Below are 17500 nucleotides of genomic sequence, written 5' to 3' on the forward strand. Positions count from 1 at the left end.
CACTGAATATATACAACCAAACGTTAATGAAATGATTAGTCAGTTAATCAGGCTGTAAATTAATTCACTCAGTCCACCAGTTTGACAGCCAGTCACTAAGTTATTCAAAAACTTTCTTTTTTATCATTAATCCGGTACATGAGCCAGATAATAAATTCAATCAACCATCATCAGATAAGTGATTGATAAGATGATTATCATTTAGTCATTTAATTGATTTTCTTCGCCATTTAATCCAATCGGTTAATCAGTCATCCAGTCCAGTCAGTAACCCCAAATACTTGATGATTCATAAATCAGCAAATTTATAATTCGGTCATTTGATAGATGGACTCTTAAATACTCAGTACCAATTGGGATTTATTAGTAATAATTAATTACACCAAACGAGCAACATCAGAAATAATATTAACCGTGTTCTCCCGACGAGTATATATATATTTTCCATCACTCGATCGCAAATGACACTAACCGTTTTATCGTAATAACCGTTACCATAAGAATAACAATTCGTTCTAATACCTCCCCACGCCCACAGCATCCATGGGCGCTATGGCAGTGGGAGCAGCCATAGGATACTCCTCCCCCGCCAGCGCCGCCCTTCTCGCCAAACCGCCAGTCGACAACACCACAGCCAACACCACCAGCGCCCCTGATTGGCTGGCGGGCAACGAGGAGCAACTCGATTTGCAACTGACGGCGATGGAGAACAACTGGTTTGCCGCTTCCCTTAGCGCGGGAGCTCTGGTCGGCTGCATGATCGCTGGGTTCAGCTTAAATACGTTGGGCAGGAAAGGGACCATGCTGGCTTCGGTCGTGCCGCTCATGTTGGGCTGGGCGCTTATTGGTGGGTTGTGGTTTGAAAAGAGGAGCTGTGATTGGTTTAGGGTGTTTGAGAGGAGGGTTGTGGTTGGTCAGGTTAGAAAGCGGGGCTGTGGTTGGTTTAGGATGTTTGAGAGGAGGGCTGTGGTTGGTCAGGTTTGAAAGCAGGGCTGTGGTTAGTTTAGGACTTTGGAGAGGGGGGTTATGATTGGTCATGTTAGAAAGGGGAGCTGTGATTGGTTTAGGACTTTGGAGAGGAGAGCTATGATTGGTCAGGTTAGAAAGCGGAGCTGTGGTTGGTTTAGGACTTTGGAGAGAGGGGTTAGGATTGGATTAGGACTCTAGAGAGGGAGGCTATGATTGGTCAGGTTAGAAAGAGGAGTTATGGTTGGTACAGAGGAAGTTGATGATTGTCTGTTTAGAATGAGTTAAGGATTGATTTAGAACTTTAGAAATTCAGAGTTAGGATTGGTTGGGTTAGGAAGAGAAGCTCGGGACTGATTTAGAAGATTAAAGAGACAGACTATGAGTAGTTTAGATTGAGATGAGGTCGGGATAGAAAAAAAAAAGTTATAATTGGTTTAGAAAAAGGAGCTCAGACTAGTGAAGGGAGAATATTTTTAGACAAATTAAGGAAGAGTTGTCTAGAAAGAGGAACTGTGGATGGTTTAAGGAAGAGGGCAAAATGGCTTAGACAGAGACATTGTGGTTAGTTTGATTGGAAAATGTGTGATTGGTTTAGAGAACAGGTTGGTTTGATAGGTGAACAGTGAGGTATGATTGGGACAGAAATTGTAAAATGTGACTGAATTAGGGAGTTCAGTTATTGGGGATTAGGGACTGAATTAGATAGAATAATTAAACAATTAGAGAGAATAATTACGAACTGAATTAGTAAGGATTAAGGCATTAATTAATCGTTCAACGTGAATTATGACTGGTTCTCAGCAGTAGAATATAATCGGTTCAAATAGATGAAGTATGATTGTTTTCAGAATATATATCATTTAGTGTTCACCAATTCTGTATTTCCCCTCCCCCTCCCCCTCCCCCTTGTCTGCGAATCACCGTACACTATATATGATACACGTGGCAGTTTTGAAGTCGATTTAAAATATAGAAATATAGTAAATATATCAATAAATATAGTAAATATAGAGTCCAGAATATTATGATCCGTAATGTGTTAAATCACGTGAATATTCCGACATAACAAGGTTTCCAAACAGCTAATTTAATAAGTTCTTTGACCTTTTTTCTTTTTTTGCCCATAGGTTTTGCGCAGAACATAGGTATGTTGGTGACCGGACGTGTGTTATGTGGCCTATGCACAGGCATTACGTCCCTAGTATGCCCTACCTACACCACAGAGTATGCTTCGAAGGACATCCGTGGTGCATTAGGTATGGCAATTTTGCTGTTGTTTTCGTTTTCATATTTTTCTGTTCATTCACCATTTAATAATAGCGTATTTTTGTGTGATATTGACTTGTTTTTGTAGGTGTTAGCTATGCTTTGTTGTTGTTATTAATTCACGATATTCATTCATGTTTCCCGTTTATTTATATATTTTCTAATTCTTGTTATTCTTTATGTCTTCAAAAACCATAAGTTTACCCTAATCGTGAGGGAAGGTTCCGTTTTCTGTTATTGTTTTCGAAAGAGACAAGCAGGAAATCAAAATAAGTCCAAAAATTATAGAAGAAGTGAATGAGAAATTCGGGTATAAAATGAATAAATGAAGTTAGGAAGAGAGAGAAAGAGAGAGAGAGAGAGAGAGAGAGAGAAAGAGAGAGAGAGAGAGAGAGAGAGAGAGAGAGAAAGAGGGGGGGGAGATAGAATAAAAGGAAAAGTATTCTTACGTTAAGTAAGAAATGGAATGGGAAAAAAAAAGAAAAAGACGAGATTTAGAAAGAAAGGATTTAGATGAAAAAAGTAAGAAATAGAAATAATGAAATTAATAGTTTTAGAGATGATTTAAATTGGCATTACGATTATCGTTTAATTAGGATAAAGTGAAATAAGTAATATTAAATAAGAGTAATAAATTTTAAAAAGAGAGATAATGAGATCAAAAAACAAGAAAAATAAATCAAGAAAAGAAAAGAAAACAAGAAAAAAATAAAATCACAACAATACCCAAAGACCAAAAAAAAAAAAAAAAACACCTAATCATAACACAATTCTTACAAAAAATACGAACAAAACAAACAAAAAACTAACCGTGACAACACACCGGCTCTCCAGGGTCGGGTTTCCAGCTGTTCGTCACCATCGGGATTCTCTTCGCCTACCTCTTCGGCGCCCTCGTGGACTCGTGGCGATGGCTGGTCCTCGTGTGTGCCTCCGTCGGGGGCGTGTACCTCCTGCTGGCGGTCTTCATCAAGGAGTCTCCCACTTTCCTACTCTCGAAGGGAAAGGAGGAAGGAGCGAGGGCGTCTATGCAGTATTTTAGAGGTTGGTTGTGGTGTGATTTCCGTTTTTTTTTTTTTTTTTTTTTTTTTTGGGGGGGGGGTTGTTGTTGTTGTTCTGATATTACTTTTGTTGTTGTTTTTTGGTATTGATGATTCTACTATTACTGCTGATATTATTATTATTGATATTGTTGTGACTATTTTCTTTTATCTGTTATATTTCAATGTCCTGGTGTTTCAGTTGTGATATATTTTTTTTATTTTTTTATGTTCTTGTTTCTTTTCTTTCTATTTCAACTTTCTCTTTCGCGTACTCTCTCTGTCTTATATCTATATTCCTCTTTCGATATAATTTCCTCTCTCTCTCTCTCTCTCTCTCTCTCCCTCCCTCTCTCCCTCTCTCCCTCCCTCCCTCCCTCCCTCCCACCCACCCTCCCTCCCTCCCACCCTCCCACCCTCTCACCCACCCTCCCTCCCTCCCTCCCACCCACCCACCCTCCCTCCAACACGCTTACCTACATCCCTAACCTCACAAACCCTCCCTCCTCCACCCCCCAACCCCACCCCCACCCCTCTCACCCCTCTCACCCTCCTCCCCTCCAGGCAAATCCTACGACATCGAGCCAGAGATGAATGCCCTGAAGGAGTCCTTAGAGGAAGCCGCCAAGAACAAAGTGTCCTTCTCTGACCTCAAGGAACCGTACATCTTGAAGCCCCTGGTTATCACCCTCGCCCTCATGGTGTTCCAACAGCTGGCGGGCGTTAATGCTGTTATATATAATATTAATCTCATCTTCCAGGTTGGTAGTTTTGTTATGATTGTGGGGATTGTTTTTTTGTTTTGTTGTTGTTATGATTGTTGTTAGATTTGTTGTTATATTTTGTAATGATTATTGTTGTTGTTGTTAGATTTGTTGTTTTTTGTTATGATTATTATGAATATTGTGAATATTGTTATTATCAGTATTACTATTGTCATTATTATCATTATTACTATTATTATCATTATTATTATTATTATCATTATCAATATTACAATCATCCTTATTATGACTGTGATTGTCAATCCTACTGCTTCTACTATTGTTATAAAAACTATTATTTATACTATGATATTGTGGATTCCTATTGAATAATGACTAATGAATATATATATATATATATATATATATATATATATATATATATATATATATATATACTCTGATACCGTGATTCCCAAACTCCCCGGATGAACCTAGGAAAACGACTTTGTTACCTGTTAACGAAAAGTAAAGAAAAAAAATTATTCCAAAAATAATGTCCTTGGTGACAAAAAAAAAAAAAAAAAAAAAAAAAAAAAAAAAAAAAAAAAAAAAACACGGGCTCTCATCCTCCATCATGCACTTCCCTCGGATTCCTAAATTCCTAACCCCCCATCCTACAGGCTTCAGGAACCAGTATATCCGATGATCTGAGCAGCATCATAGTCGGCATCGTGCAAGTGCTAGCAACGGCAGCGGGGTCTCTCATGATCGACCGAGTTGGCAGGAAAATTCTGCTGTGTTTTTCAGCTTTCGCCATGTCCGTTTCCATAAGTAAGGGTGGATTTAATCAGTAATTAATTTGATATGTATTTGATAAAGTAGTTAATGATAAGTAAGTGGTGTTTGTGGTGTTTGTTGTTTTGTGATGGTGGTGGTGGGGATGGTGGTGATGATGGGTATTGTTTGTTTGTTTGTTTGTTTTTAAGATTTGTTTAGGAATATAGTATGATGACAATGAGTCTGTTTGTTTTTAAGATTTATTTAGGAATATAGTAATTACTATAGGTTGAATTAGGTCATTATCAATTTTCATAATGATATGATGATATTATTACTGATGGTAATGATGGTAATTACTATCATTATCATAGATCATCGCTAATGAATATTAGGGTATAACGATTACAGATGTTTGAATACTTAATAGTTTTAGTATTAGGTATGACAATAGTAATTATAGTTTGTAATAGTAACAGAAAGCGTAATGATGACAGTGGTAGAGTAGTAATAATAGTGAAAATAGAAATAAAAATCAGCCAATCAATCAATCAATATATATATATATAAATATATATATATATATATATATATATATATATGTATGTATGTATGTATGTATGTACACACACACACACACACACACACGCACACACACACACACACACGCACACACACACACACACACACACACATATATGTATATACATATATATATATATATAATATATTATATATATATAGATATAGATATAGATATAGATATAGATATATTTAGATATACATATATACATATATATGTATATATATATGTGTGTGTGTGTGTGTGTGTGTGTGTGTACATACATACATCCATACATACATACATACAAACATACATATGTATTTTTAATAACCATTCTTGACTATCATAAACGACGAACAAAGATAGCAAATACCCCCCCCAAAAAAAAAAAAAAAAAAAAAAAAATCCAAAATTCCAGTACATATCCGATTCCCTCAATTACCCCCCAAAATCTCCGTCCACAGTCAGTCTCGGCGTCTTCTTTTACATCAAGTCCACCAACGAGTCCTTTGCCCAAGATGTCCTGGGTTGGTTGCCTCTCACCTCACTCATGGTATTCATCTCGGCCTTTTCCGTTGGCTATGGCCCCATTCCGTGGGTCATGATGGGTAAGTGAGTAAGGATGGAGATGAGTGAAGCGTAAGGTGAGGTGAGGTGAGGTGAGGTGAGTGAGTGAGTGGAGCTTGAGGTATTGGGGAATAGGTGGTATTTATTCATGGGTGGTTTTGGTGTGGTGAATGAAGTGAGTAGAGGGGTAGGGATAATAGTAGGGATGAGTAAGTTGAATGGATGAGTAATGGGGTAGGGGACAAACATCATATTGGTTTTATGAAATCGTTTTTTTTTTCGTTTCATTCAGAGTTATTCGTAATGAATCGTTATTCTTGTCGTAAGGACACTTTGACTTACTGAATTAGCTAAGAAACACAAGAAATCTTTTAGTGAAGCAGTGAGGTTTTTCTTATCCAAGAACTAGACAATATATTAATAGAAACTGCAGCTTGAGACCATCTGAAAAAAAAATCTCCGTAAAATAGTTTTTGGTAATATATACAAAATTTACTAATATCTTTAAAAACAGTTAAAAAACTGTACTTCGGCTAACAGGAAGATTCTTTTTTTTTTCTTTTTTTTTTTCTTTTTTTTACGAAAACTCTTACGGAATGACAAGTATATGTTTTGATTGATAACAGCCACACATGCTGTAAATAATGTAGCCGACACTTCAGGTTAACCGATAAAGGCGTGTTTTGCTGACTGTGGAAATACCAATATTAATGATAAGATTAAAAGAATGTCTTTAAAAATACTCTCGTCATTATCACCAATGAAATTATAATCAAACGGAAATTCTTACTATAGAAGAAAAAGAAAATGGTGCGTTTATGATGATAATGACATATATCAATAATACCGAATGTTATAAAGAACGGAAAATTAACTCTCATGTCTTGTATAATGAAAAAAAAGCTCAATTCCTAAATCTACATTAATCTCTCCAGACAAAAACAAGCACACGAAATTATTCAATTAAGTTCGCGTTGGCAGACCGTTTGACGATCAATGTCAACATAAGGGATTCTTTATCGACATGACACTGATATACCACAAGGTCGAAGGTCAAATCCCCAATCTTTTATCTTTTATCTTGAGTTATAATCTCTAGTGGCTAGTCCGTGTAAGATCAGATTTTTTTTTTTTTTTATTATTTTTTTTTTTTATCGTGCATTTGCTTTCTTGAACATTTATTTGTCGATGTAGTCTTTTAATTAAGAAATTATGCTTATGTGTGCTTTTCGAATTGTTCATTTGAAAAAAGAGCTTACTTATCAGCTTGTTTATTTCTCACGTTTCTTAATGCGTCCACGAGAGATTTTTTTTTTACACATTTACATTACTTTGATGAGTGGCAGAAAGAAGTCACGCTTCCAAAGCCGATCATTCATTTTTGGATTGCTTACGCCTGATGAGGAACTTTCTTTAAAAGTTCGAAAAGTCGCGCGTTTTCCCTTTCAATTCGTGGCAGTGTTTTATTAATTCTTTTCCTCAACTTTGCCTCCCAAACAAATCCAAAAGTGACCAAGGGAATCAGCCACTACCCTAATCACTTCCTAATATTGCTTTCCCTGCAATCAGACTTTCAACACGTCAAGGTTGCAAAGCCCTGCTGGATTGCAATATCCCCAAAACTCATGTCCCTGAACTTGCTCTTGTCATCAACAAACTTTTCCTCAAACTTTTCCTCCATTCATATTATAAAGGGATCTTTCCATCATCCTCTATTTCTCATACTTTATAAAGGAGAAATAACCCTTCCAGCTCATATTCCTCGATTATAAACAAAAATTAAGGTATTGAGGTAGATATTTACCATCTTATTTATATCTTCCTTCTCCTTCTCTTTCTCTTTCGAGATTCTCCACTTTCTCTTTGTATTGTAATAGTGTAATGTCGACCGGTTAATTGGATAATTGGACTAACCTCTCATTCGAATGTTTGGAATTACCACTTACCACTTACCAATTACTTTCATACTCAACAAAATCCAAAAATCCAAAAAGATGACCAAAAAAATTATATTTCCTTTCTCACGGGCGCTGCGTTGCCACCTTATCTAAATTCTATCGTTTTATTCAGATCACAAATTTCATGTCAGATGCATTAAGAAGAATTAAAAAGTACAAAGGTAATAAGCAGTCTCTTACACACCGAAATACCCAATATACCTTTTTTTGATATTCCGTCTGGTTTTTTTTTTCTCTCTATATGAAAATAAGCATTCTCTAACACACCTGATTACCCAATATACCTTTTTTTAAATATACCGTCTCTGTTTTTCTCTCCATATGAAAATAAGCACTCTCTTACACACCTAAATACCCAATATACCTTTTTTTGATATACCGTCTCTATTTTTTTCTCTATATGAAAATAAGCATTCTCTTACACACCTAAATTTACACACCTAAATACCCAATATACCTTTTTTTAATATACTGTCTCTGTTTTTGTTTTATTTCTCTATATGAAAATAAACATTCTCTTACACACCTAAATACCCAATATACCTTTTTTTGATATTCCGTCTGTTTTTTTTTTCTCTCTATATGAAAATAAGCATTCTCTAACACACCTGATTACCCAATATACCTTTTTTTAAATATACCGTCTCTGTTTTTCTCTCCATATGAAAATAAGCACTCTCTTACACACCTAAATACCCAATATACCTTTTTTTTTATATACCGTCTAGATTTTTTTTCTCTATGAAAATAATATCTCTCCAGGTGAGCTATTTTACCCGAACGTGAAAGAAGCGGCGGGAAGTATGGCGACGACACTCAACTGGACTTTCGTCTTCATTGTGACCTTCGTGTTTGCTCCTTTGCAGGTACTATTTTCTTTCTTTTTTCTTCTTTTTTAATCTATTTCTCCTTTCTTTTTGTTTTGTTTGGTGACTTTGATTTCGTGATTTTGTTTTCTTTAGTAACTTTGATTTCGTTTCGTTTGTTTTTTTCATCGTCAAGGAAGGGAATGTTTTGTTGTATATTGTTGGTTTTAGGGACAAGTTTGATTAGATTTTGGTGGTATTTCGGGTCAATTATTCAATTATAGGATTCATCATTGGTGCAATTTTTCATTTGAAGTAATGGTTTGCTTGGAAGTTCATTTTCTTTCAATAAATTGTGACACATATCTGGATTCAGGCAGTGTCAGAAATCTGCTTCTCTGATTGTTTTCTTGTTTCTTTTTCTCGTAATTTTGTGTTTTATTTCTCTCTCTCTTCTCTCTTTCTCTTTCTCTTTCTCTGTCTCTGTCTCTCTTTCTCTCTCTCTCTCTCTCTCTCTATTTCTCTCTTTCTCTTTCTCTCTTTCTCTTTCTATTTTCCCCTTCCTCCCTCCCTCCCTCTCCTCGCTCTCCCTCCCCCTCTCATATTTATATGTATGTATGTATGTATATATATATATATATATATATATATATATATATATATATACATACATACATACATACATACATACATACATACATACATACATACATACACACACACACACACACACACACACACACACACACACACACACACACACACACACACACACACACACACACATATATATATATATATATATATATATATATATATATATATATATATATATATATATATATATATATACACACATACATACATACATACATATACATATAATGTATATTTATATGCATATATATATGTATATATATATATATATGTATATATATATATATATATGTATATATATATATATATATGTATATATATATATATATAATTCTCTTTTTCTTCTCTTATTTTTTCCTTTCACATTCTACTCATCACCCCACCGCCTCGTTAATTAATTGTCGTCCCTTTTCGTAATGATAACGAAAATCCCAACTTTTAGAATAACGAGGAACGACGTTGAAAATAACGTTGAAAATAACCATAACCATAAATAACCAGGGAACATTGCCACGAGGTATGACAGCAATTCGAACGATAAGAACACCATAATCTGATGAACTGATTAGTGGCGCCATGTCTTTTTTTTCTTCTTCTTTTCTCTTTTTTTTTTCTATTTTCACGTGACTAGCCCCTTATCTTCGGCCCTAGTGACCTCAAAGCTCTCGAGACCCGTAAGTTCATTCGTAAAATGACCTGTTGACTTTTGTATTGTAAAATGTTAGTCAATCTTTACAAAATGATGATCTTTGACCTAAGTTTGTTTGTGCTTATTTAATTTATTTTGTTTGTTTTTTTCTCATGACTTAATCTTAGATATCAAAATCTAGCCATTCGGACAAACATTTTTCAAATTTGACTCGTCCGAATTTTTTCCTTTTCTAAATAACACCAAAAGAGAAAGTAAAAAGGGGAATTTAAGAAGGGAATTTGATCTTACTTGGGGTTAAATTTCTTACATATATATCGGTGTAAAAATGTCCATGAGAACATATTCGATTTAAATATAAATGTATCATTTTCTGAACATTATTTTAGAGAAATATTTCATTTACTGGTAAAAACAAGAAGAATGCCAGACGTAGCCTCTGATGAATGTTTTTTTTTTTTTTCATTTTTTAATAGACGTCCGAATATTACTTATGTAGTCTATGGACTTATCTTCGTTGGTATAAATATATGTTTATTATTTGGTACTTGGATCTCCCTTTCTCTATTTCTTTTTCCGTGTTTTTTTTCTCTCTCTTTCACTCGCCCTCCTCCTCTCCTATTCTCCCTTACTTTCTCTTTCCTCCTTCATCTTCTCTCTTTTCATCCCTGAACCTCTCGTCTTTCACTATCTCCCTTACTCCCTTCCTCTCCATACCATCCTCCTTCACCCATTCCCTCCCTCTCCCCTTCTTCCTCCTTCACTCATTCCCTCCCTCCCTCTCCCCTCTCCCTTTCCTCTTCCATCCTCTCCTCCTCTTTCACCCTCTCCCTCGTCCCATCCCACACCCTTCCTCCCTCCCTCCCTCCCCCTTTTCTTCTTCCATCCTCTCCTCCTCCTTCACCCTCTCCCTCGTCCCATCCCACACCCTCCCTCCCTTCCTCGTCCCATCCCACACCCTTCCTCCCTCCCTCCCTCCCTCTTTTCTTCTTCCATCCTCTCCTCCTCTTTCACCCTCTCCCTCGTCCCATCCCACACCCACCCTCCTTCCCTCGTTCCATCCCACAACCTCCCTCCCTCCCTCCCTCGTCCCATCCCACACCCTCCTTCCCTCCCCTCCCTCCTCCTTTCGCTCGCCACCACGCAGTGAAAATAAACTTCCCTCTGCCCCCAGGACGCCATCCACGACTACGGCGCCTACTGGCTGTTCGGCGGTCTGTGCGCAGTCAACTTCCTCTTCTGCGTGTTCTTCGTGCCGGAGACCAAAGGGCGCACCCTGCAGGAAACCATGGCGCACTTCGGAGGGCCCGCGGCGTGAAGGGAATGAGGGATATATATGTTTTTTCCGTTTAGTTTTTCCTTTTCTTTCTTTCTTTTTATTTTTTATGATTTTTTTCTCTTTCTTTTTTTTTTCTTCTATTTTCATTTTCTCTTATTTTTTTCTTTCTTTCATTTGTTTCTCTCTTTCTAGTTTTCACTTTCTCTCTTATTCCCTTTTTTCTTTCTTTCTTTTTGCTTCTAGTTTTCACTTTCTCTTTTATTCCCTTTTTTCTTTTATTATTTCTCTTTCTTTCTTTTAGGGATGATTAATGATGTTGGTTGACTAATTATTTTACGGGTGAAGCTGCAATGGCTAATTATATTGGTGTTAAAACATGGATAATTAATCGTGTTGGTGCTAAAGCATGCATGACTAATTTTAATGATCCTAACCTATGGAAGACTAATTTACATATGGATTTGGAAGCTTGGATGACGAAGAATGTCAATACTCAAACCTGGATGACTTGAATGGGTGATGAAGCGAGGATGACTTTTTATTCTGATGCTGAAGAATGAATGATGTCAAGATCAAATGAATGATGTGATGCTTATTAATTAACATAGCAAGTATAAGTCTTCCTGTTTATGATGTTTTTTAATGTATACTGAATTTTTGCTTATAGAACTACAATTATTATGATAAATGTATAAAGTTGTTTTCCAGAAATGTGTAAATTGTTTAAAATCTGATGAATATTATTATATCAAATCGTACTTTTTTATCACTCATAAATACTAAGATACTGTAGAATTTACTGCTCTGGAAATAAAATGGGGTAGAATTTTAAATGAAAATGGAAGAGACAGGAGTTCACTTTTTAGATGATTTATGGAGCAAAAATCTATCTTCAAATTGTATATGTACAATTGTACACGCAAATAAAATAATGATGGAAAATTGATGTTTCAAAGCAGTTACTCTAAAACACTTTCTCTTTACTTGTTTATATATCAGATTTCTTAAAAGAACAAGAACTTAATAATAAGTTAATCCACTTTTCAAGTATTTGTAAAAAAATAGAAAAAAAACTCATGATATATTGTATGACAGGAAATAAATATATTTTGTAATTCAGTTTGTTTTCATTCCTCTTCGCAAATCCTGCAAGTCTGTATCCTTTTCTTTTCTTTAGAAATCCACTCACATGAATAACAGATCCGTTTAACGAAAAAAAAAGTCAAAAATGATATTTTAAAGCATTGCTTTTTTTTTGTTTCCCATAACAATTTTAATTTAATCTGACAGAGAAACCATTAATGCGTATTCATACAAGATCTGAATCGAAGGAACGTGAAGTAAATCATTCATCAGTTATGGAGTCCAAGCATATAATTAACCAATACTCATGTAACTGGATTTGCAAAGCTATGCACTGGACTTTCAATATATCTACAAATTATAATCAACTTCCAAATTCACTTGTACACGAAGGCTAAAAATACTTTTCTTTACTTGAATCCAAAAATACTGAATCATTTTTGTATTAGGGCAACATCTCCCAGAATAAGTGCAAACCACACTGGTCTTATTTCAGCTTATTTATGTGGCGTACATTACAGGATCTGTAGCAGTGTGTGTTAGCATTTTCATAATGTATTCCCTGTAATCTTCCGTTGTCTCAGGACACAGCAGTCCTTATTTTAACAAGGGAAAATGAAAACTCAAAGGCTTCTTGTAAATAAGACATTGTAAATTTATTCACAATTACACAATTTACAGTGACCATTACGCAGCATTTGAATAAATTCATCTGAAATATACTTCTGAAATATATATTTGACGTGCTAGGATAGTAATGTTAACCCAGGATCCGAGTAACCGCTTCCACGTGTTATGGTGGTGCGGGCGCGGTGGGTGTGCATGAGTGGGGGTGCAGGGGCGGGCTTACCTGCGGGGGCAGCTGGGGGTGAGTGGGCCACCAACACTGGGAGACGAGACAAGTTGGCAGCCCACGGGCAGCCCCCGGGGTGTGCGGAGCCCCTGCACCTCCAAAAGCGGCACCTCGACCCAAGGGGGACAGTCGACCGAGGGGCCTGACGCGTGCCAGGCCGCAGCCCCCGGGGAGGGGGTCGGAAAGGGAGGACGACTGGCCCCGCACCCACACCACTCCTGCAGCTGATCTTGTTGCTTCACTGTTAAACCAGAGGTATGCCTACACTTTAGCCATGATACAAAGCAATACACAGAGCTGGTATACATTAACTAAACACATTCAATTACATAAAATCAGGTATTCTAATTTTCTGTAACACTTTTTTAATAGGTTATAACTACACGGGGAGGATTGTGACGATAGAAGGATCAAGCTGGGGGGGCAAGTTCCGAGCAGAATTTCCCTCCCGCCTGAGTTGGCTACCAGTTTGGGCTTGGTCTCTACGGGTGGGACGTCGCAGGGGGTTATCAGCCAAGGAGGCCTTTAACATTACCTGCTAACCAGAAAGGGCTTGGGGAAGGGGGAGGTACAGAGGGCGGGGCAGGGAGGGGTACCAGGAGGGGGGGCTGTGGGGAATAGAGTGGGCAGAGCTAGAAGGGCAGCATGGCAGGGAGACAGCCATGGGATGCCAGCAGAGGCAACGTGGCATGGAGGGCAGGCCAGGAGAACGGGGATCCCTAGGAAGGGGCGGAGCTCAAAGGGAGGAGGGGCAGGTGGAGGTGGTGGGAGGGGGGGATGCTCCCTGGAGACTATTTGGGACTGAAGCGCAGCTAAACCAATCTGGTGTTCTAGGCGCACTACACAAGCCTCTAACATAAAACACAAGCTGGTGTTTATGCCCTGGGGGCAGACTAAACAAGGGATTTGTACAGGCAAAGTAGAGGGACCACAGCGGTAGCCACCTAACTAAGGTGCGTGGTAAACGGTGTTGATGTGGTTGTGGGTAACCCATCAGGCCTCAGAACCACAATCCAATATTACCACGGCTATCATGTTGCGGAATGGCTGGCGGTTCGGGAGGGGCCATGGGCTCCAGGGAGCACGGGGGGCCCTGGCTCCCTCCCCCCAGCCACCAACTAGACTGACCACAGTGACTCACGGCACCAACCCTGCGACAACACCACCACCCGGTGCCGTCCAACACCACCGCCCAAACTCACACAATTGGTGCGTCAAACTCACCGCTACACCTATGCTCTCAGCCTAGGGTACAATATTGGCACTTTTCAAGTAAACTTCTTTTTCCCACAAAGTTGTTCAGACATCCTCATCCTACACAGGAAAAAAAAGAAAAAAAAAAAAAAGAAAAGAAAAGACAAAAGGATGAAAAATAAGAAGAGATACATCATTAAAAAAAAAAGAATAATCATTCACTTGTCACCATTTGACAGATGTATATTACTCATTTTCATTTCCGTAACTCCTACATTCAGCACAGCAAAGACAGCCTCCTTCGCTGCCATCTGACAGTGCACTGCTGGCCAATACAGCGTGCACTTCGCTTGGAGGATTGGAAGTCCAGGCTGAGGCCGTTGTTCCTGACCAGATGCCCACGCAAGGCACCCGGGGCATGCAACGGCCAGCTGGGCTCCCACTCCTCACTGCAAGGGGGAGGGGGGTTCATTCACGCCCTCCAGTATGCCAGCACCTCTCGCCTTCCTGCCGCCCAACGCAATGTAGACCAAAAAAACGACAATTGTAACATGAATGAATAAAAATGGTTCATCGGAGTAATAACAATAGAGAACATACAAACAGAAAGATCAAATAAAACAATTAAAAAGTCAGCGCGACACGGCTGCTCCTTCCCGAGTTTGGTCGGGAGACGAGCAACGTCGCTGCAAGAATCGGGACCAAAGAAAACTGGATGTAAACATGCCTCTTGAGGGTCAGAAGAGAGAGGTGCCAGCAGTTGAAACACAAGTTTTTATTTTTGTTATTTTTTTTTTTTTTTTTTTTAAAGACTACTCAGTAGTGAAATTTGTAAAGCTTGGGGGGGAGGGAGAAAAAAAATTATTTGGTTGCAAAACTGATCCGTAACTCAGTCGTTATAGCACAATTTGGTGGGTCTTTAAAAACACATTCACGTCTACACAAATAATTATCACCAGTCTACTTGGTTGCACTTATTACTTAATAAATTAAAAAAGTACAAAATAAATTCCTTCTAATTGAGATTTCTTCCACAAAAGCAAAGAGTCACAAAAGCAGTTCTCTGGTGTTGACAGAAAAAATAAATAGATAAAAACTCATAAAATAGCCATGCCTACGACAGACTGACAGGGCGAAGACTTTGAGCTCACTCCACGCCCTCTGACATAAATATAGGCTCACATACCACCAACATAATATATATATATATTATATTATATTATTATATTATATATATTTATAAAATTAGCAAAAAATATGGACACCAAAAGCATGAGACAGAACATTTTTTTTTTTTTTTTTTTTTTTAAGGTTTTTTATTTTTTGTGAAACAAGACTTCTAAATCAAGAGAGATTTTTTTTTTAATTTTGCACACAATCAATTGACAATACTCCTAACTTTGAAGAGTTGGGCAGTTGCTAAACTGGGAAAGGGGGGAGGGGGTGGGGGAGGGGAAAGGGGAGTGGAAAATAGGGCACATACAGTAGATCCAAGTGGGCCTTGGGGGGTATGGGGGGGAAGGGGGAGGTAGGGGAGTAGAAACAGACAAGAAGGGAAGACGGAGGAGGAAATGGAACAGTGGGACGATAGAATAGAAGAGGATTAGGAGGAGGAGGATGAGGAGAGGGACTAAAAAAGAGGTTAGGAGTCCAATGTGGCATTGTGGAGGAAACTAGATCATCTGTGGGAAAAACGGCAAAGGTTGTCTGATGACAGGGGGTAGGGGAGAGGAAGAGGAGGGGGAGGGGTGGGGGAGCAGGGAGCAAGGGTAGAGCAGGGGCTGGGGAGGAGAAGGAAGGGAAAGGGGGGAGGAGGGCGAATATGCTTGACGAGGATACATCACGCGCTAAGTAGTCTACGTTTGGAACAATTCTGTTGTATGTCCATGTAAAAGTATCCCAGTTTCATCATCCAAGGTATCGTTATCTATCACGGGGAAGAAAAGAGTTCCGCTAATTGCTCAAACGAGAGGCCGTAACATTTCCAAGAGAACAGTGGGGGGGAAGCAAGAGTGGGAGGAACTTGACCACGGAGTACTGTGAAGCAGTCAGTACTCCGTGGTTAAGAAGTGTGGAAGGATTTTGAGCTTGAATTTGCATCGCAAGAGTGTCCTGTGGAGCAGTGGCTTGGGGCGGCCGCTGCTCAGGTCCAGGACGGATAGAGTAAGAGAAGATTTATTTCGAGAATGTGTAGAGATCTTTCATATTAGGGAGTGAAGGGAGTGGGAGTGGGAGTGGGAGTGGGAGAGGAGGAAGGAGGAAGAGGAGGGAAAAGGGACTTTGGGCAAGGGAAAAGGGGAGAGGGGTGGCAGGGAGGGGAGGGGGGGAGGGGAGGGGACACCATTGATCTATATCTACAATCACATTGTAGCGTTCATATCTTTTTTTATTTTATTTTTTGTAAGAAAACAAAACGAGGACCTAAACCAAAAACTGGGTTGAGGAAAGTTGATGTTGTGCCACGCATGAGGCGCAGGAGAAGCTTTGGCGGGCGGAGAGGGGGGGAGGAAGTCCTGAGGGAGCGAGAACCATCCTCTGAGGAGACTAGACGGGGAGGGTCACTCCGTCCTCCCGGATCCCCCGCCCCATTCCACCCAGCCCGCCTGCCTCGCTTGCTCGCACGGAGCTATACTGTTGCCGCCCGCAGTACCCACACCTACTGGCCATCACAAAAGTTCATATTGTCTGAGGTGCATCCTTTGTATTATGTCCCTGCAGTCATTGAACACTCGGCGGATGTTTTCCGTGTCCACGGCGCAAGTGAAGTGAGGGTAGCAGTAGTGCTTGCCGTCACCACTTGCTGTGCTTATCCTCTGCAAGAAAGGAAGGGCATACGTTTAGTGTTGATAAACAAGATCTGATTATTTTTTTCCCCTCTTTATATGTTATTAATGAGAAAAATAATATTATCAACATCATGCCACATACAAAACATACATATACATATATATATATATATCCATCCATGAAACCAGAACACAGAATTTACAGGGATTTTCCAAGCTTTGTGATATCCCTGACAATATTGTAACTCTGCTCCACAAAATGTTAAGAGAGAGACACGAGAGACAGAGACAGAAAAAGAACAAGAGAAAGGAAGTAAGAGTGAGAGCGCGAGACGGGAAAAGCA

General features: G+C 38.7%; 2 protein-coding genes across 6 annotated transcripts in view; one reads left to right on the forward strand and one right to left on the reverse strand.

Moving 5' to 3' along the window:
- Positions 1-12356, forward strand: part of LOC122254213 (facilitated trehalose transporter Tret1) — a 32593-nt gene extending 20237 nt beyond the window's left edge. For all 4 annotated transcript variants that reach the window (XM_043017794.2, XM_043017791.2, XM_043017792.2 and 1 more), the window contains exons 3-10: positions 539-847; positions 2097-2225; positions 3070-3279; positions 3840-4036; positions 4663-4813; positions 5789-5932; positions 8612-8715; positions 11136-12356. In XM_043017794.2, coding sequence (XP_042873728.2) covers positions 539-847; positions 2097-2225; positions 3070-3279; positions 3840-4036; positions 4663-4813; positions 5789-5932; positions 8612-8715; positions 11136-11279 — 1388 coding nt within the window. In that variant the 3' untranslated portion in view covers positions 11280-12356. The remainder of the gene's footprint in view (positions 1-538; positions 848-2096; positions 2226-3069; positions 3280-3839; positions 4037-4662; positions 4814-5788; positions 5933-8611; positions 8716-11135) is intronic.
- Positions 12357-12954: 598 nt separating this feature from the next.
- The window catches only part of Galphas (G protein alpha s subunit), an 87764-nt gene continuing 83218 nt past the window's right edge, over positions 12955-17500 (reverse strand). For both annotated transcript variants that reach the window (XM_043017795.2, XM_086534673.1), the window contains one exon: positions 12955-17183. In XM_043017795.2, the coding sequence (XP_042873729.2) occupies positions 17037-17183 (147 nt within the window). In that variant the 3' untranslated portion in view covers positions 12955-17036. The remainder of the gene's footprint in view (positions 17184-17500) is intronic.

The sequence above is a fragment of the Penaeus japonicus genome, unplaced genomic scaffold, assembly GCF_977035675.1.
Source record: "Penaeus japonicus unplaced genomic scaffold, GWHDUDI00000001_assembly GWHDUDI00000042, whole genome shotgun sequence".
In the NCBI taxonomy this organism is placed as follows: domain Eukaryota; kingdom Metazoa; phylum Arthropoda; class Malacostraca; order Decapoda; family Penaeidae; genus Penaeus; species Penaeus japonicus.